This window comes from Fringilla coelebs, assembly GCF_963513975.1.
Source record: "Fringilla coelebs genome assembly, chromosome: 21".
NCBI lineage: Eukaryota > Metazoa > Chordata > Aves > Passeriformes > Fringillidae > Fringilla > Fringilla coelebs.
This window is the reverse complement of record NC_140047.1, coordinates 10,552,710-10,566,840: the sequence shown is the minus strand read 5'-3', so window position 1 is coordinate 10,566,840 and position 14,131 is coordinate 10,552,710. Positions and strand designations below refer to the sequence as shown.

General features: G+C 47.1%; 1 protein-coding gene across 5 annotated transcripts in view; it reads right to left on the bottom strand.

Moving 5' to 3' along the window:
* The window catches only part of DAB2IP (DAB2 interacting protein), a 125,220-nt gene extending 111,426 nt beyond the window's left edge, over window positions 1-13,794 (bottom strand). For 3 of the 5 annotated variants that reach the window (XM_084219811.1, XM_084219812.1, XM_084219810.1), the window contains exon 1: window positions 13,421-13,728. In XM_084219811.1, coding sequence (XP_084075937.1) covers window positions 13,421-13,583 — 163 coding nt within the window. In that variant the 5' untranslated portion in view covers window positions 13,584-13,728. Of the gene's footprint in view, window positions 1-13,420 lie in introns of all 5 variants that reach the window. The other 2 variants (XM_084219813.1, XM_084219817.1) reach the window with 2 other exon arrangements.
* Window positions 13,795-14,131: the final 337 nt, after the last annotated feature.

The following is a 14,131-nucleotide window of genomic DNA, read 5'->3' as shown; positions in this document are numbered from 1 at the left end:
GTTCTGCCCTTGCCAAAGCCTGACTGCAATAAACTAACACCCAACCATTCCTGAGATGCGTCTTAAACCCCTCCAAAAGAACAGATTGAGATTCCAGCCATGGATGGGGTGAGGTGTGGCTCAGTGACATCTTCCTTGGTTGCCACGTAACCTGTGTGAAACTCAGCCAGCCCAAAGCAGCAGCTCACTGCCTGCCCAGCTTCCAGCCGAGCCTTCAAATGGCTGGGGCACTTTCTCTGCAGAAAGCTGCACTTTGAATTTCAAGCAGTAAAATGCTTTGGTGTCATCTCCTCTCAGAAGATTCAGGCTCCCACCCCATTCCTTTGAACCTTCTTTTGTTTTTGGACTGTCATAAAGAAACGACTTGATTTCAGCATTTTGAAAGTGAGCTTGAGATGACAAGTGAAGACGCTGCTTTGCATTTTCTTAATGACCGGAAAAATGAACCTTGTTTAAAGCATTTCTCACACACCTGGCTGGAAAACAGGAATGATGGCATTATGAGAAAGGCAACTACAAGAAATTACTTTCCCCATGTGCTCCCCAGCCCCAAACACTGCTCAGCACCAAGGGAAAGCACCCGTATGGGGGTAACAGCCCCCCAGCTTAGCTTCTTATTTCATCATTAAAATATACCCCAAGCAGAACCAGCAAACACATCACTGTAACTCGAGACCAAACACAGAGCTGGCTTAGCACCTAAACCCTCCTATAATTATTGAACTTATGGTTCATTAAATGTTTGGAGTCAAATCTCCATTTTAGCTCTGTTTAAGCACTGTGGGTTTCATTGCAGGAGAGATGTTACAAAACCCTCTGTAAGAAACCAGAAATAACCAGAAGGAGGGGTGGGTGTGGGTGTTGGAGGGGATGGGGGGAAGCTGTTTGTTTTAAAGGTTAATAAAAATAGCTTACAGGTAAATTAGTAACTCCAGGAATGTACAGCATTTACTTGGTGAGCAGTATGAATATATAAAGGTTTAAGTGCCCTTTTTACTTCTTCAGGGCTGGAGACACCATCTCAGGCTGGGTCACTCTGCCCAGGGCCTGGCATCAGCCACGCTGCCATGGCAAGCCCAGGGCCATGGAAAAGGGCACTGTAAGCCAGTAATAAAAACTCTCCACAGTCACTAGAGGCTGAGAAAGAAACGTCTTCATTTGCAGCAAAAGATATTTGGGTTAGGCACTGGAAACAGTCCCATCTTGCCATGGACAGTTACACCCTGGGACTGCTGGTGCAGAGAGGGAGAGCTTTCCCTGCCCAGAGAGGTTCAGGGACAATGGGCTGCCTTACCTCCCCACTCCTGGGGCAGACAGATACCACACACCTCCTGAAATTCCTTCCAGCCTCATCTTCTGTGATTTCTGTCAAATTTGCCCACTTGTGCATAAAATAAGCAAGCTTCAAGGGGTCAGATTCAGTGTCTGATTTTGGCCTTTTCTTCTCAACCTCTCCTGAACTTCCACCTCTGTCTGGACAGACACGGGGGCAGTTCTGCGTCACCTCTCAATAGCACAGAGGGCCCAGGGCTCATCCACCTTATACAATCCAGGAGAGGGAAAATAAACAACAGGGCCTCCCGCTTTTCAAATATTTACATAAGACTGCAATGTTTTGGGCCTCCCCCTGTGCAGAGCAAGATCTTCAAAGAGAAACTTCCTTGACATTATCAAACCCCTGAAAGCTCTCCCAGGTTATCCCCACACAGCTGGGCCAATACGTTGTTGGCTGTGGAAGGCACCAGGAGGTTTTTAAGTTGAACATATCCCACTGCCAAGAGGGCACACAGCACTGCAAACACTGCACATTAATTTAGGACCTCAGGCTTATGAGTATTTCTGAAACTCTTTCTGTACAGTAATAAACACATTTGGTTTGTTAACTTATTCAAGGCACTGGAACTGACAGAATAATTAATCCTCACTTCACTCTTCCACGCCTGCTTTTCATGCTGTGGAATCGTTATGGAGCAGCCCAGCAATCTCCCCGGGGCTCCAGGGCAGCAGCAGAACAGGCTGTGAGCAGCTCCCGGCACCCAAACTCTTGTTTAACCCACCCGACATCACTGCCTCCTTTGACTCCACTTCCCAGACACTGCTCCAAGCAGGTTGTTACGTGTAACAAACACACAAACAGCTGTTACTACTGTTTACTTTTCACTTAGCAAGTGAGGTGTTCCTCCATTTGCATTACCTGCTCCTGAGAATCCCAAGTAGTCCAAGAGATCATCAGGATTACACTCTCATTATGGAGAATAAAATACATTAACTCCTGTTTGTTCATCTCTCTTCACACTCCCCCCCGCGCACAATTCCAGGGATCAGCCAGTGGAAGAGACAGCTTGAACAAAAGCAAAGCGAGGCTGCTGGATGGAATAACAACAAGCAGGCACTTCCCAGCAAGTTGATCTCCTGATAAGAACCTGCTCCAGCTCCAGACAACAAAGGGAGGTCCAACCTGAGTGCTGGGAGAGAAGTCAGCAAGGAGAAATGGTCTCCCAGAACTCACCAGAAGGAAGCCGTGCTGGTGAGCAGCGCACATGCCATGGCACTCGGAAGGAGCCGGGAAGGAGGGAAGGAGAGGTGATGACTTCATCAGAGGCAGCGAGAAAGGGAAGAATGTCTGGAATGCCAGAGCAGGCAGCAGCACCGGGACACACGGCAGGAGCGCAGGTTCCTGCTCCCGCCGCGGGATGTGCCTATGGAAAGGAGACTTTGGAGCACAACAAAACTTCACCAGATCCTCTGGAGTGATGCAGGAAACTACGAGTTCCCCAGAGCCGAGAGCCGGTGGGAAAGGCGCCGCGGGCAGCCCCGGAGAGGTCAGGCTGCTCCCGAGCTCGGCCCTGAGCCGCCGGTGGGGCTGAGCTCCGCCCTGTCCTGCCCCACCGGGCACTGCCCGGCATCGCAGGTGCCCCAGCGCCTGCCAGGGCGGAGTTTCTGTGAAACCAGAGGGAACAGGAATTACCGGTCTCCTGCTCGTACAATTACAGGCCGTGAATTAATTTTATTGCTTAATGAATTTAGGTGTTATTCCTCTAATTTCTGCATTATCTAATAAGTCCTTATTACAAACCCAAGAGAGGAGAGGAGGAGGCACGGTGACAGTGATTTAACGCGGCTCACGGTAGCATTTACGAATTAAGAACAATCCCTGGAGAACAGGTATCTGTAGTGTCTGTGTGATTCCACATACTCAGGAGAGGCTGCAGAAAAATCTACATTTCAGACAGCTTTGGGTGGCCAAAGGAGCCCAGAAGAAAAGATGGATCTTCAGTCTGAATCCAAATGGGGATTTAGAAGGGAATAGAGGCACTTTAAAGAAGCGTAATAGGCAACGACAGAAAATAATAAACATTGATCTGAGCCAACTTTCCTTGTCATAAGGCGTGAAGAACTTTGAGTGGGAAGCAGAGGTGCCAAAATGTCTGATTTCCAGGGACAAAGAGGCTGTGAGAGGTTATGAAAGCCCTTCCTGCTCCCATCAGCTGGCCCAGGAATGCAGCTGCAGGGCCACCTGCGTGGTTCAGTTACCTGCAGGAGTATTTACTGGAATGTATCACCCAGAGCCCTGATGACCCTGTGAATTCCAGCTGAACCCTTACAGCAATGTCAGAACTATACAAAATTAATTTAAAACCAAACCTTTATTAGGCAATAAAATAGACTTTTAAATGAAAATGGTCATGAGGCAGAAGTTGAGGGCAGGTGCTGGTGCCCTCTGAACAAGCAGACTCCTCTGAAGGCAAAGCTAATGAACACAGAGAGGGTGTTCTCCAGGCTAAGGGAAGCCATGTCACCCCTGCTTCTTATCTCAGAATAAAATTATTTCTTTTTGCATCTTAAAATCTCTGGCTTAAACATTCATAAACTTCCATAAAGCCCAGCAATCCCCCTGGCTGTACTCACAACTCTTCCACATCAGAATCACTGATTTACTCCCCAGTCATTTCATGCTCCAAGCAGAAATAGTTTCACATTTTCTCATGCTCTCATGACCTTTCCAGACAATTAAGGACACTGTTTACAGAACTACAGCTTGTAAAAACCTCTGTCCCTTATCTAACTGTTTACATACAGAACAAAAAAATAAATTGGGATCATTACTTGCCTTCTGGGCTACACTGGCATCAAATACTTCAAGTTAAACAACTGAGTCTATGCCTACAGTTAATGCTCCCCACCATGACAACACCAAACTGATCCAGCTTCTTACCAGTGCCTTTGTTTCCCTCCCAGGTGACTTCAGTGGTAGAAAAGCACCACATTCAGTGTCTCTGATGACTGTGCCCCTGCCTAAAAGCAGCAAAGCGCACCTGAAGCACCACTTAGAGCCACACAATTCTCTGCAGCTCCAAGAAAGGTGGCTGGGACAGTTGTGTGAACTGAAGAGCCTTGTTAGAAGTGGCTGGAATACAGAAAACAAATCCCAGAAAACATCAGAACACACTGATGGTTTCACATCAGTGAAAACTGGTCCCCTCAGCTAAAATCTGTTACCCTCTTCTCTCAAAGTGGGACTAAGAACTCCTGAAAGAAGAGCTTTTTCTTCGTTAAATAATGATTTGGAGTGACACTGACCTTTGCCACGGCACGCTGTGCACTTTAATGGATCTCCTCTCATCTCTGTGTCAGGTTCCTGGATATCATGGATTTAATATTCCTCATTCTGCTCCTGAGCCAGTGCTATTAATGGCTCTTGAATCTAGTACTGAAAAAAGCTCTGCTATTTTTCTGAGTACTTGATATGTATCTATTCCTCTATTTTCTCTATTACCCAGTAAGAGAATTCCTCTCCCAGCAGCTGCCACGGTGCTTTCTGATGCGTGCAGGCAGCAAAGTCTCCTCTCTGGACTTTCTGCGGGCTCTGGCTGCCTGGTGCCGCAGCCCCTTCTCTCCCGGAAAGCTCGGGTGGGATTTCCATGCCCCAAGGCCGGGACGAGGCGCCGTGCCCGCTGCAGCAGCGGGATGTGTGTGCCAGCCGCGATCCCGCTGCCTCACTAGATGGAGCTGGAGGCCCTTGGCTGGCCAAGCGCTCCAGCCCCGGCCCAGCTGCAGCGCTGGGAATTCTCCACTTGCGCTTCGGCTGCTGGGTGACCTGATGGTCAGCGGAGCTAAGAGCGCTCTCCCTGCGCTTTCCCTGCACTTTCCCTTCTGTGGAGCCATCCCAGCACAGCCGGGCACTCTGACAGAGACCCAGGGCAAGTCCTGCCCTCCAGAAATCCAGGCGGAACACATCTTTTACCTGAGGAGACAGATTAAACCTATTTGTCAAGGGAAAAATCCCTCTCCAAGGGAAAAAGGGAAAGAAAAGAATTGCACTAATGGTAAAGGAAAGCAGAGGTAATTCTCATTGCGAGAGGTCTGAGTGCTACAAGCCTGGAGACCAGATCAGATCCGCGTGCATGAGGCACAGCTGCAGGTCCCCAGAGCTGGTGCCAGGGACAGAATATAAAGCATCCAGAAATGACCCTCCCTTTCTGAAGATAAACAGCAAATCATGCTGATTGAGCAGCCCATAGTGCAAACTCTGGTTTACTGTCTGGTATTTTTTAACTAGATATGTGTATATATATCTGGTATTTTTATTCTTTCATTATTAGTCTCTGAAATAAAATATGTATGATATTTATCTTCCTCTGCTATGATATCCACAGAACAAATTCCTCCTCTGCTAACGGCATATCATTAGGAGCCTTTTCTCCAGGGTGAAATTGAAATCAAGCTCAGACTTAAAAAATACATCAGAAAAAGCTGAAATTCTATCCTGGTTGGGGCCCAGACTGTGGTGACTGCCAATACCCTGGTTAAAGTGGAAAGGATGATAAAGTGAAGTGGAACATCAACCTCCTCCCATGTGATGATAAAGACAAGCAACACGGAGTGTGGAGAACAAGGAGTCAGCTCTGGGGAGATTTAAATTAGGCTCATCCATCATGCTGAACCTTCCTGCAAAGATTCTGCTCTGTCACCACGAGCTTTCTTGCAGCACTTTATCCACAGAGGCAATCTGAGGGCAAGGAGAAACTTCCATGCTCTGCAATTCCTGTCCCTGTCTCTGGAGGTGTCACCTGGACACACCACCCAGGACAGGGCTGGCTCTGTCCCCTGCCTGTGAGGGCTGGCTGGGGGCTTTCCCCAGAAGTGACCTGGACAGCTGAGCTGAGCAGGCCAGAACAGCTCCCTTCACATGAAGCACCCTCAGGAGAAATGGAAACTTCACACAGCTAATTCCCCGGCCATTTTTCCAGCTGTGCACAGTGGCTGCTGGAACAGGTCTGTACTGGTAAAATGCAAATTAAATAAATAAATACTTAATTTATAAGCATGATTCATCAGAGGTTTCATCTTCTACAGCAAAGAAACAGATGTTCTATTGATGGCACTTCATTAGAGAGATAAATGGGGTCACACACGTATCTCTGTTCACATCCATCTGCATAATAGACCAAACATTAAGATTTGAATTTCACATGGTGCATGTGGCTCTCAGAGCAGCCTCAGAGAGTCTCAATGCCCAGAGCCTGCTCACCCACCTCAGATTGTCTCAACAGCTAAGGAACTTTAACTCTGCTCAGAAAAGCAGAAGGTTGGGATTTAACACTGGCTGTTTAGGATGCAGTTTCACTGGAAACACAGAAGAATGCTGGACTTTAAGTAATGGATGGCAGTGATTTTTGGTACCCCCCAAAATACAGTATCTCTCATGAGGAAGCAACTCAAAGCAGCAGTGACAGCAAAGTCTGGAACCACTGTTCTTCCCCCAGTTCAAGTCAGGGAGGGTTAGGACGGGGGACAGGGTTAGGGATAGCTGAGAGGGATTTTCTGGTTTTCCAAACATTATTGCAGGAGGCCTCAGAGCTCCCCTGGCAAACAGAAACAAGCCTCCTGCCCTTCAATAGGCATTGATAGAAGATAATGCTTATAGAATGAGTGGTATCCTTTGCACAGATGTGCCTTTGCTGTGTGTGGATGTGAGTGTGTGCACAGCTGTGTCAGGCACAGCAGCTCTGCACACCTGGGCAATGCCTCCCTGTGCCCAAAGCACTGCTGAGAATCCATCCCTGCTCACTGCTGTTCCCCATCCATCTCTCCTCTGGCTGCTCAGACTCTCTTAGCAATTGTTTCACTATTAGAAATTGTGGAATGTAAATCCTAATTATTGTGACTGATCCTTTTATTTCCTCTGGGGGTGGGTGGGTATTTCTGCTCCTCTCCCACAAACCTGCTCTGCAAACACTCGCAGGTGGCAGCTGCACACTCACTCTGCAGTTTTCAAGCAAACAACACCAGTGCCAAGGAGAGACAAGGAACATTAAAAACCAGTCGTGTTTTCACTTCCCAACCTATTTTTGAAACAGGAGGGAGCAGGAGAATGTTCTTACCTACACCAACACTGACATTTGCATTTTCCATCCTAAAAAATATGCCAGATCTGTGTTGGAGTTTCTCCCTCCAGAACTGCCCTGCAGTCACTCTGAGGAGCAAATGGGCACTTGAACAGCAACACTGCAACCCTGCAGAACAATCCAGCAATTTAGTGACCAACATTCACCCTCCTGGGGAGGTTAAGGCACCCCACCCCACTCTCTGAAATTTCATTTTGGTGTTCACCCGACTTTTAGCTGATCCCAGAAGCAGAGTTATGTAAATGAACACCAAATGTTCTCACTTCAAACACACCAGCCCCATCAAAATGTGTTCTTGTCTAAGGGTATAAAGGTAATAATTGGTAACCTTTGACTGCTAAAAATGTAAAGGGAAAATATCTTTCATTTAAAACTTGCTCGTTTGGTTACCATGGACACTGCTTAATCATGAAGGATGACTATTACTTGTTCCTATAGAAACCAAGAAGCTCAAGAAGCATCCTGTAATTTAACTCCAGACGCCAAATTTTACACCAGTCCCCCTATTAGCACATTTGGGTACTTCAGAACAAGCCCAGGCTTGATCTCTGACTCTAAAAGAAATTCAGTGATGCAGAAATGCTGTAAGAAACCAAAAATATGAGCATGCAAGGTACAAAAGAAACTTGCACTTCACATAAATTGGTTTCTTCAAAAGGAAATACTAAGTGCTCAGCATCTGAGGATTCCTCTTCCAGTGCAAATGTTAACGAAGCAAAACTTTGGTTGTCTTTATTCCTGTCAGTGTTCTCCAAGTCCATACAATTGCAGGGCATGTTTTTCCTCCAACTGAATGCTTCAATGCTCAACTTAAGATGAACTTCTAGTGCAATGTCAGAGCCTGGGATTCCTAATGAGCCTCTGGGAGCTGCTCGTGGCCCCAGCCTGGCTCTCCAAACCAGACCTACAATAAAAACATGCCCCTCATGCAAAGAGAAAACCAACGGGCAGCACAAACCTGCAAACTTCAGGCCATGTGCTGCTCGAACAAGTCTTTTAGAGTTTATGCTTATTAGTAAAACCACAACACTTATCTGGCATTGCTCATCACCTCAAAGTTTTACCTTCAGCACCAAAGAAACATCAGTCAGAATCTCTCTCTTGTGTAGGTCTGGGGGAAAAAAGCTTTCAGAAATTACCTGTGGCTGACACTGCTCCTTGACCCTCACCAGCTCTAGATGGGGAATGGTTCACAGTTCCCAAAAAGCCATCCATTTTTCCATTCTCTGATTCCCCAAGGGGCCTGAGGGAACTCAGTGTAAAAGCCTGACCCCGAGGCTGCACAAACCAGTCAGGAGTTCTGTGCACCTTCTTTCACAAGCATATACACAAGCACACAAACAATTAGTGTCTGACTCTAAAATATTCTCTGGAGTGTTGCAAAGGGAAGCAAACTACGCTCAGTAGTGTCTGAGCTGAAAAAAGCAAAACTGATAAAGCCCAAATGAGAACGTTCCCTGACCCAGCTCGTTCCCATCTCTATTGAGAGCAGAGTGAATTAAAGGATTAGAGAGTGCCTTCAGTGCAATAACTTGGGGGATTAGTGGCACACTAGAAGACCTTCAAGGGAAATACAGGTTTAAAAGCTTTAAAAGGCAGCTCTGTGTCTAAATTGTTTGGACTGCCACAGCTGTAAGGAGACAAACTTACTGTAATACATGAGTGATCATGAAAAGTCTGCTGAAACCCCTCGAAGCATGTTTTTGGAAGCAATTCTAGTCTGGACTCAGACCAGGGTTTTTAACCTCTTTCTCATTTAGTACCCACAGCTTGTAGATAAAAACTCATTCTGCATTACTCGAGAGCAAATCTGCTACTTCATTCCTTGCAGAGCAGTCAGCCCCTCTCAGGAACTCTGTCAGGAGAAAAGGATGGGACTACCAGGAGGAGAGGGCTGGAAACAGAGATAAAGGAAGAGATGAGCAAAAAGTGACAGTGCTCCTGAGAGATTCCCACTGGGGTTTCCCAGGGGAACTTTTACAGTTTCATTCATTTTTGATCTCGTAGGAATTTCTCAGAGACAACACTCACTAGGGTGGATGTTCCTGCATTTCTGGAGGAGGTGGGGCAGGTCAGAGTTTGCTGTAGGAGCAAAGGGAGTGAAGGCACTACTGCCACCTCCTTCCTGCTGAAGGGTCAGTGCAACAAATTTGCCTGCAATAAATTCACTCTAAATTTTTGCTTATTAAAGGGATTCTGAGATTTAAGCGTTGTTTAATATCAAAACAATTCCAGAATTCCTCCACACACCACTTCCCAAGTCATTAAATTTAGTCTTGATTTTTACTAGACAATGAAGCATTGAACAAACACAGCAAAGTCTCAGCTGGAGCCCTGGTGCTAAAAATAGCACAGCTGTCAGTGAATATTTCCTATAAACAGCACAGCTTTAAACATTTTGCATATCTTTTCTATGGGCATCTGTCAGCCATGCTGTTAAAATTTCAATGAAAGACTGCAAGACTTCTGTGGTGAAACAGAAAACGCCACAAAAGAGACTTGAAAAACAAAGCAGTAATCATTAAAAAGTGCAAAGCAGGAAGGTCTCTTTTTCCTGGCATTTAAAAGACACCACCCTTAAAAAAAAAAAAACCAAGCCTATTGCTAATATTTATTACTGGGCTCCTCAGTTGCCTGCTCCCAGCCCTTAAATGAAAAACAAAGTCCTGCAGAGGTGGAAAGGGAGAGATTCCACCTGGCATTCCTTGTCCAACATCACTTTTTGTTAACATGCTGCAGAACAGATTTTCAGCTAGGGAAGATTAGTGAGAGGTGAGTGCAATTTCAGCAGGCTTTAAATATAATAAAGCCTCCTTAGTTGTTATGTCACTCTGGGACATGCTGAGACAATCTTCCAATAGTTGCTTCCCTTGTCCCATGAGAGTGCCTGAACCTCCAAGGTATTGATTATTTGGGTATAAGCTCATCTCTCATTTATCACTTAAAAGGCTTTGCTTTCATCAAACAGACAGAGAAAGACTAAATTCCAGCTGTTTTCAACAGATGTGTATCTGAATAGCCTGTGCTGAGAAAAAAACCCAGGCTGACCTTGGCCTCCCAGCTCAGTGTTCGGTGCACTGAAATTCTGGGTTTTGCTGAAGATCAGTCAGTTTCCTCTTCACAGCAGCCATCAAAGGAAAGGAAGAAGAAAGTCTGTTTAATAAAAATCCTTTTCATAAAGCACCTTGAAAAGCATCTGTGATAAACAGAACACAGAGCAAGACATTTATGTCTGAGGCTGACAGAGGCAGAAGGATCAGGAACACTAAACCTTCAAGATCAGGAACTCCAATGTTCTCAAATTCTCAAGGCTTTGATGCCAGCTGATTGCCTGCTGAGTTTTACACAAGAAAGCCCTGAAGCCAAAGCTGCATTTGCTCAGAGATGGGGCTGGGAATGGAGCACCGTGAGTGGTTTCTGTCAGCAAAGGGAATTTTTAGAACACTTCCCACTGACCCCCATTCCTTCATCGTGTCCATGATTAAGGAGAAGCAGGGAGGGATCCTGAAGAAAGCCACGGACCCAAGTGCAGCCACAAGCAGGTGCTGCTGTCACTGAAAATTCTCCTTCTCCCCTCTCTGCCTCCCAAGTACCTTCCACTACATCAGATGGGTCACCTGGGAGTAATTGTAATTACTGCCATGATTCCTCCTGCAGTCCCACACATCTCTGAGCTGAACAGATGGTCCAGGGGTTCTGCAGGTAGATTTTTACCTAACTAATGTTTACCTGCATCATGTTCTGACTCTCTGTGAGAGCAGAGCTGGGGGTTTCAGGCACTGTCCTCCTTCCAGCAGAGATTTCCAGTGCAGTGAAGCCTGTCTGCTTTACCCACTCCCAAACAGGCATGGTTGAAACGTGTTGGAGGCAGGATCTCATCAGCCTTCCCCTCCTGCTTGGCTTTGCCCTCCCCACCAGTGCCACTGGTCAGATATTCCAGCCTGGGCTCCCAAAGGGGCAGAGTGACAAACACACTGACATGTGATGGATGTGTTAAAGGCACCAGGGCTGACCAGAGAGCTCCAGAACAGAGGGTGCCATCACATGAACCATTGAACAAGCTGCTGTCACTGCCAACAGCTCCAAGTCCAGGACATTTTTCTGCACACTGAAGCAGGCTGGCTCCATCTGGAATCCCAACACAAAGCTCTCCCCTCCCTCCCGCCCTCAGATCCTTGCACAGAAAAATGCAAACTCCGCTCACTTTGCCCAGCTGGAAGCACCACAGCAGTCTTTCCTGAGGGAGTGGCTCTCTCTGTACCTCAGGAAGTAAAACCCATGTCCCAAACTGGGTCTTAGCCCTCCCAGAGCTGTGCAACCCCAGCCTGACTTTTCCTGCTGCTCCTGAAGCCCCCAGACCCCTACAGTTCATCAGTCTTCCAGAGGGAACAAAACTGTTAAGGAAAGTATTCCTGCTGCATTATTCCAGCACTTCCATCACCCTGCCCAGCCTGGACAAGCCCCCTCTGACCTGCTGTGTGGCCTGGCTGCGTGACACCACCACTGCACAACAGAAACAGATCAAAAATAAAGAGAAAATTCTCATCCAGCTTTGCAAATCCCTTTCAGATGTACAGATAAGAGGAGCTCAGGCACTGCTGAGAAGCAGGGATCCCACAGACAACACAAAACACTCCAGGAGAGATCAACAGCAACAAGATTTCAGCTGGTTCAAATCCAATTTCTTACAAACTTTCGGGCTGATTCCCATTTCCATCAAATCTGCCTGTATATTCCTCATGTTCCTGACAAATGATGCCATTAAGTTCACTTTGGGTTACCTAAACAAAACTGAACACATTTAGTTTGTCACAGTAACTGAAATGACAGTAAAATATTTTGGTTTTGCACAGCACACAAATAAAGAGGGAACGGGAACTGGGACATGTTTGGGAGTTTACAAACACTCCTCCCTGACAGGCAAAACAACAAAAAAAAAAATCATGCAAAGAAAACCACTGTCTGAAGGAAAAGCTCAGAGACTGATTTAGCTTCCTATTGTTTTCTCAGCAATGATTCAAAATCCTTAACATCGTCCTGAGTGCCAGGAAAAGAGGAAAGAGGACATTGCACTGAGCTAAATCTTGCAGTGCTAAAGTTTAAAATCTGCTTCATAAATTAGAATTAACTGCATTGGGACAGACAAGTCCAAGCCTGGATTTGCACAGACACCTGATGTAAAGTTGCAGTTTTGCTTTTTATTCACACAGTAACAGGAAAAAGGGAAATCTTTTCAGTTAATGGCTTTGATTAGGCTCACAGCATGATAAATACACCAGGACTGCCAGACTGCAGGGCAAACACAACCCTCTCCCCTCCTTTCTGAAAAAATTCAATAGGAAAACACTCACATACTCCCACTTTTTGGCTGCTTTAACAACAGGGAAAAGAACGAACCAATAAACAGTTATTTCACAGCAGAAGAAAGAGAAAGGCAGAATAGCTGGTTTTAAAAATGCAACTGGGTCAGTTGCTGCCTCCAGTAGAAGGAATGGGCTGCCTGTGCCCTACAGAAACATCCCTCTGTGGACCTCCCTCCTGCTGCTGAGGACAAATAAGCCCTTTAAGAGCAGGATTTTTAAAAGTGCAAAGTGATTTGGGGCTTCAAGTCCCACAGGTTTCTGCAAAGCCTCGGGAGCCCGATCTTTAGGCTCTTTGCAAAATCCTACCCCTAAACTGTTCTCAGCTTTGTCATCTCAAGCCCCTGGTGACACTCGGCTCACGAAGAACAAGAAGTTCCAGCCATCCATCTCTGCAGAGAGACCCCATCTCCTAAGCACGGCTTTCCAAAGCTCTGCAAGCATCAGTGAGGCCTCCAAACATCTCGGAGAGGCAGTTCCCTCAATGGCACAGAGCGCAGAGCCGGCCCCGGTTAGGTGGAACGCCGGGGTTAGAGGCACCACACGGGGTTAGAGCAGCCACGCTGGCCCGAGTCCCTCGCACACTGACCTTGTGCAGAGCCCGGGCCGCTCCCGGGGCGCGGGCCAGTGCCCCTCCTCATCCTCACCTACCTACGGCAGCGGGCTGAGCACGGCAAGGAAAGAGCTCGCAATTACCCCTGCTAAGCCTGTTCCGGCTGCGGGATCTGCTTCGCTGTCTCTGCAGTCGTGACCTCCGGAGCAGTCGGTAGTAGTAGGACGGTCTCCCAGAACTTTTCCTGCTGTTCATGGACATTTTTGGATCTATTTTACACACACACACATGCAGGCACAGGTTCGCTCTCCCCTCTGGTACAGGAGCAAAACAGTCCCAGCGTTTTAATGAACTGGAGGGTGGTTCTTTGGAGGGGAAAGGGAGAGGGGGGAAGAGGAACTCTTCACTTGACACATTTAAAAAGAAAAACAACAAGAAGAAAACATAAAAGAGAGAGAGAGAGGGAAAAAAAAGCAGGCGGCACCGGAGTGCGTGTCTCAGCCGAGGGAGGACTCCAAACGAGCAAGATAAACTGTGCTAACAACTCCTGCCCCCAAAAAGATAAGGCTGCTGGAGTAGGAATAGGAAGCCAGAGTTGGCCTGGGCTCCCGAAACGTGAAGCATAGGCTGGAAGAAATCCTGGACTGGATCCTGTCCGCCAGACATCTGATCAAAGTGTCCTGGAAGGATTCCCAGCTGCCTGTGCAGCGCGGCCCCGGCTCCGGCCGCTCTGCCCGGCCCCGAGCAGCGGCCCCGAGCAGCGCTCATCTGCTCAGGAGGGATCGGGAAAGGCTGCGCTGGGAAAAGGG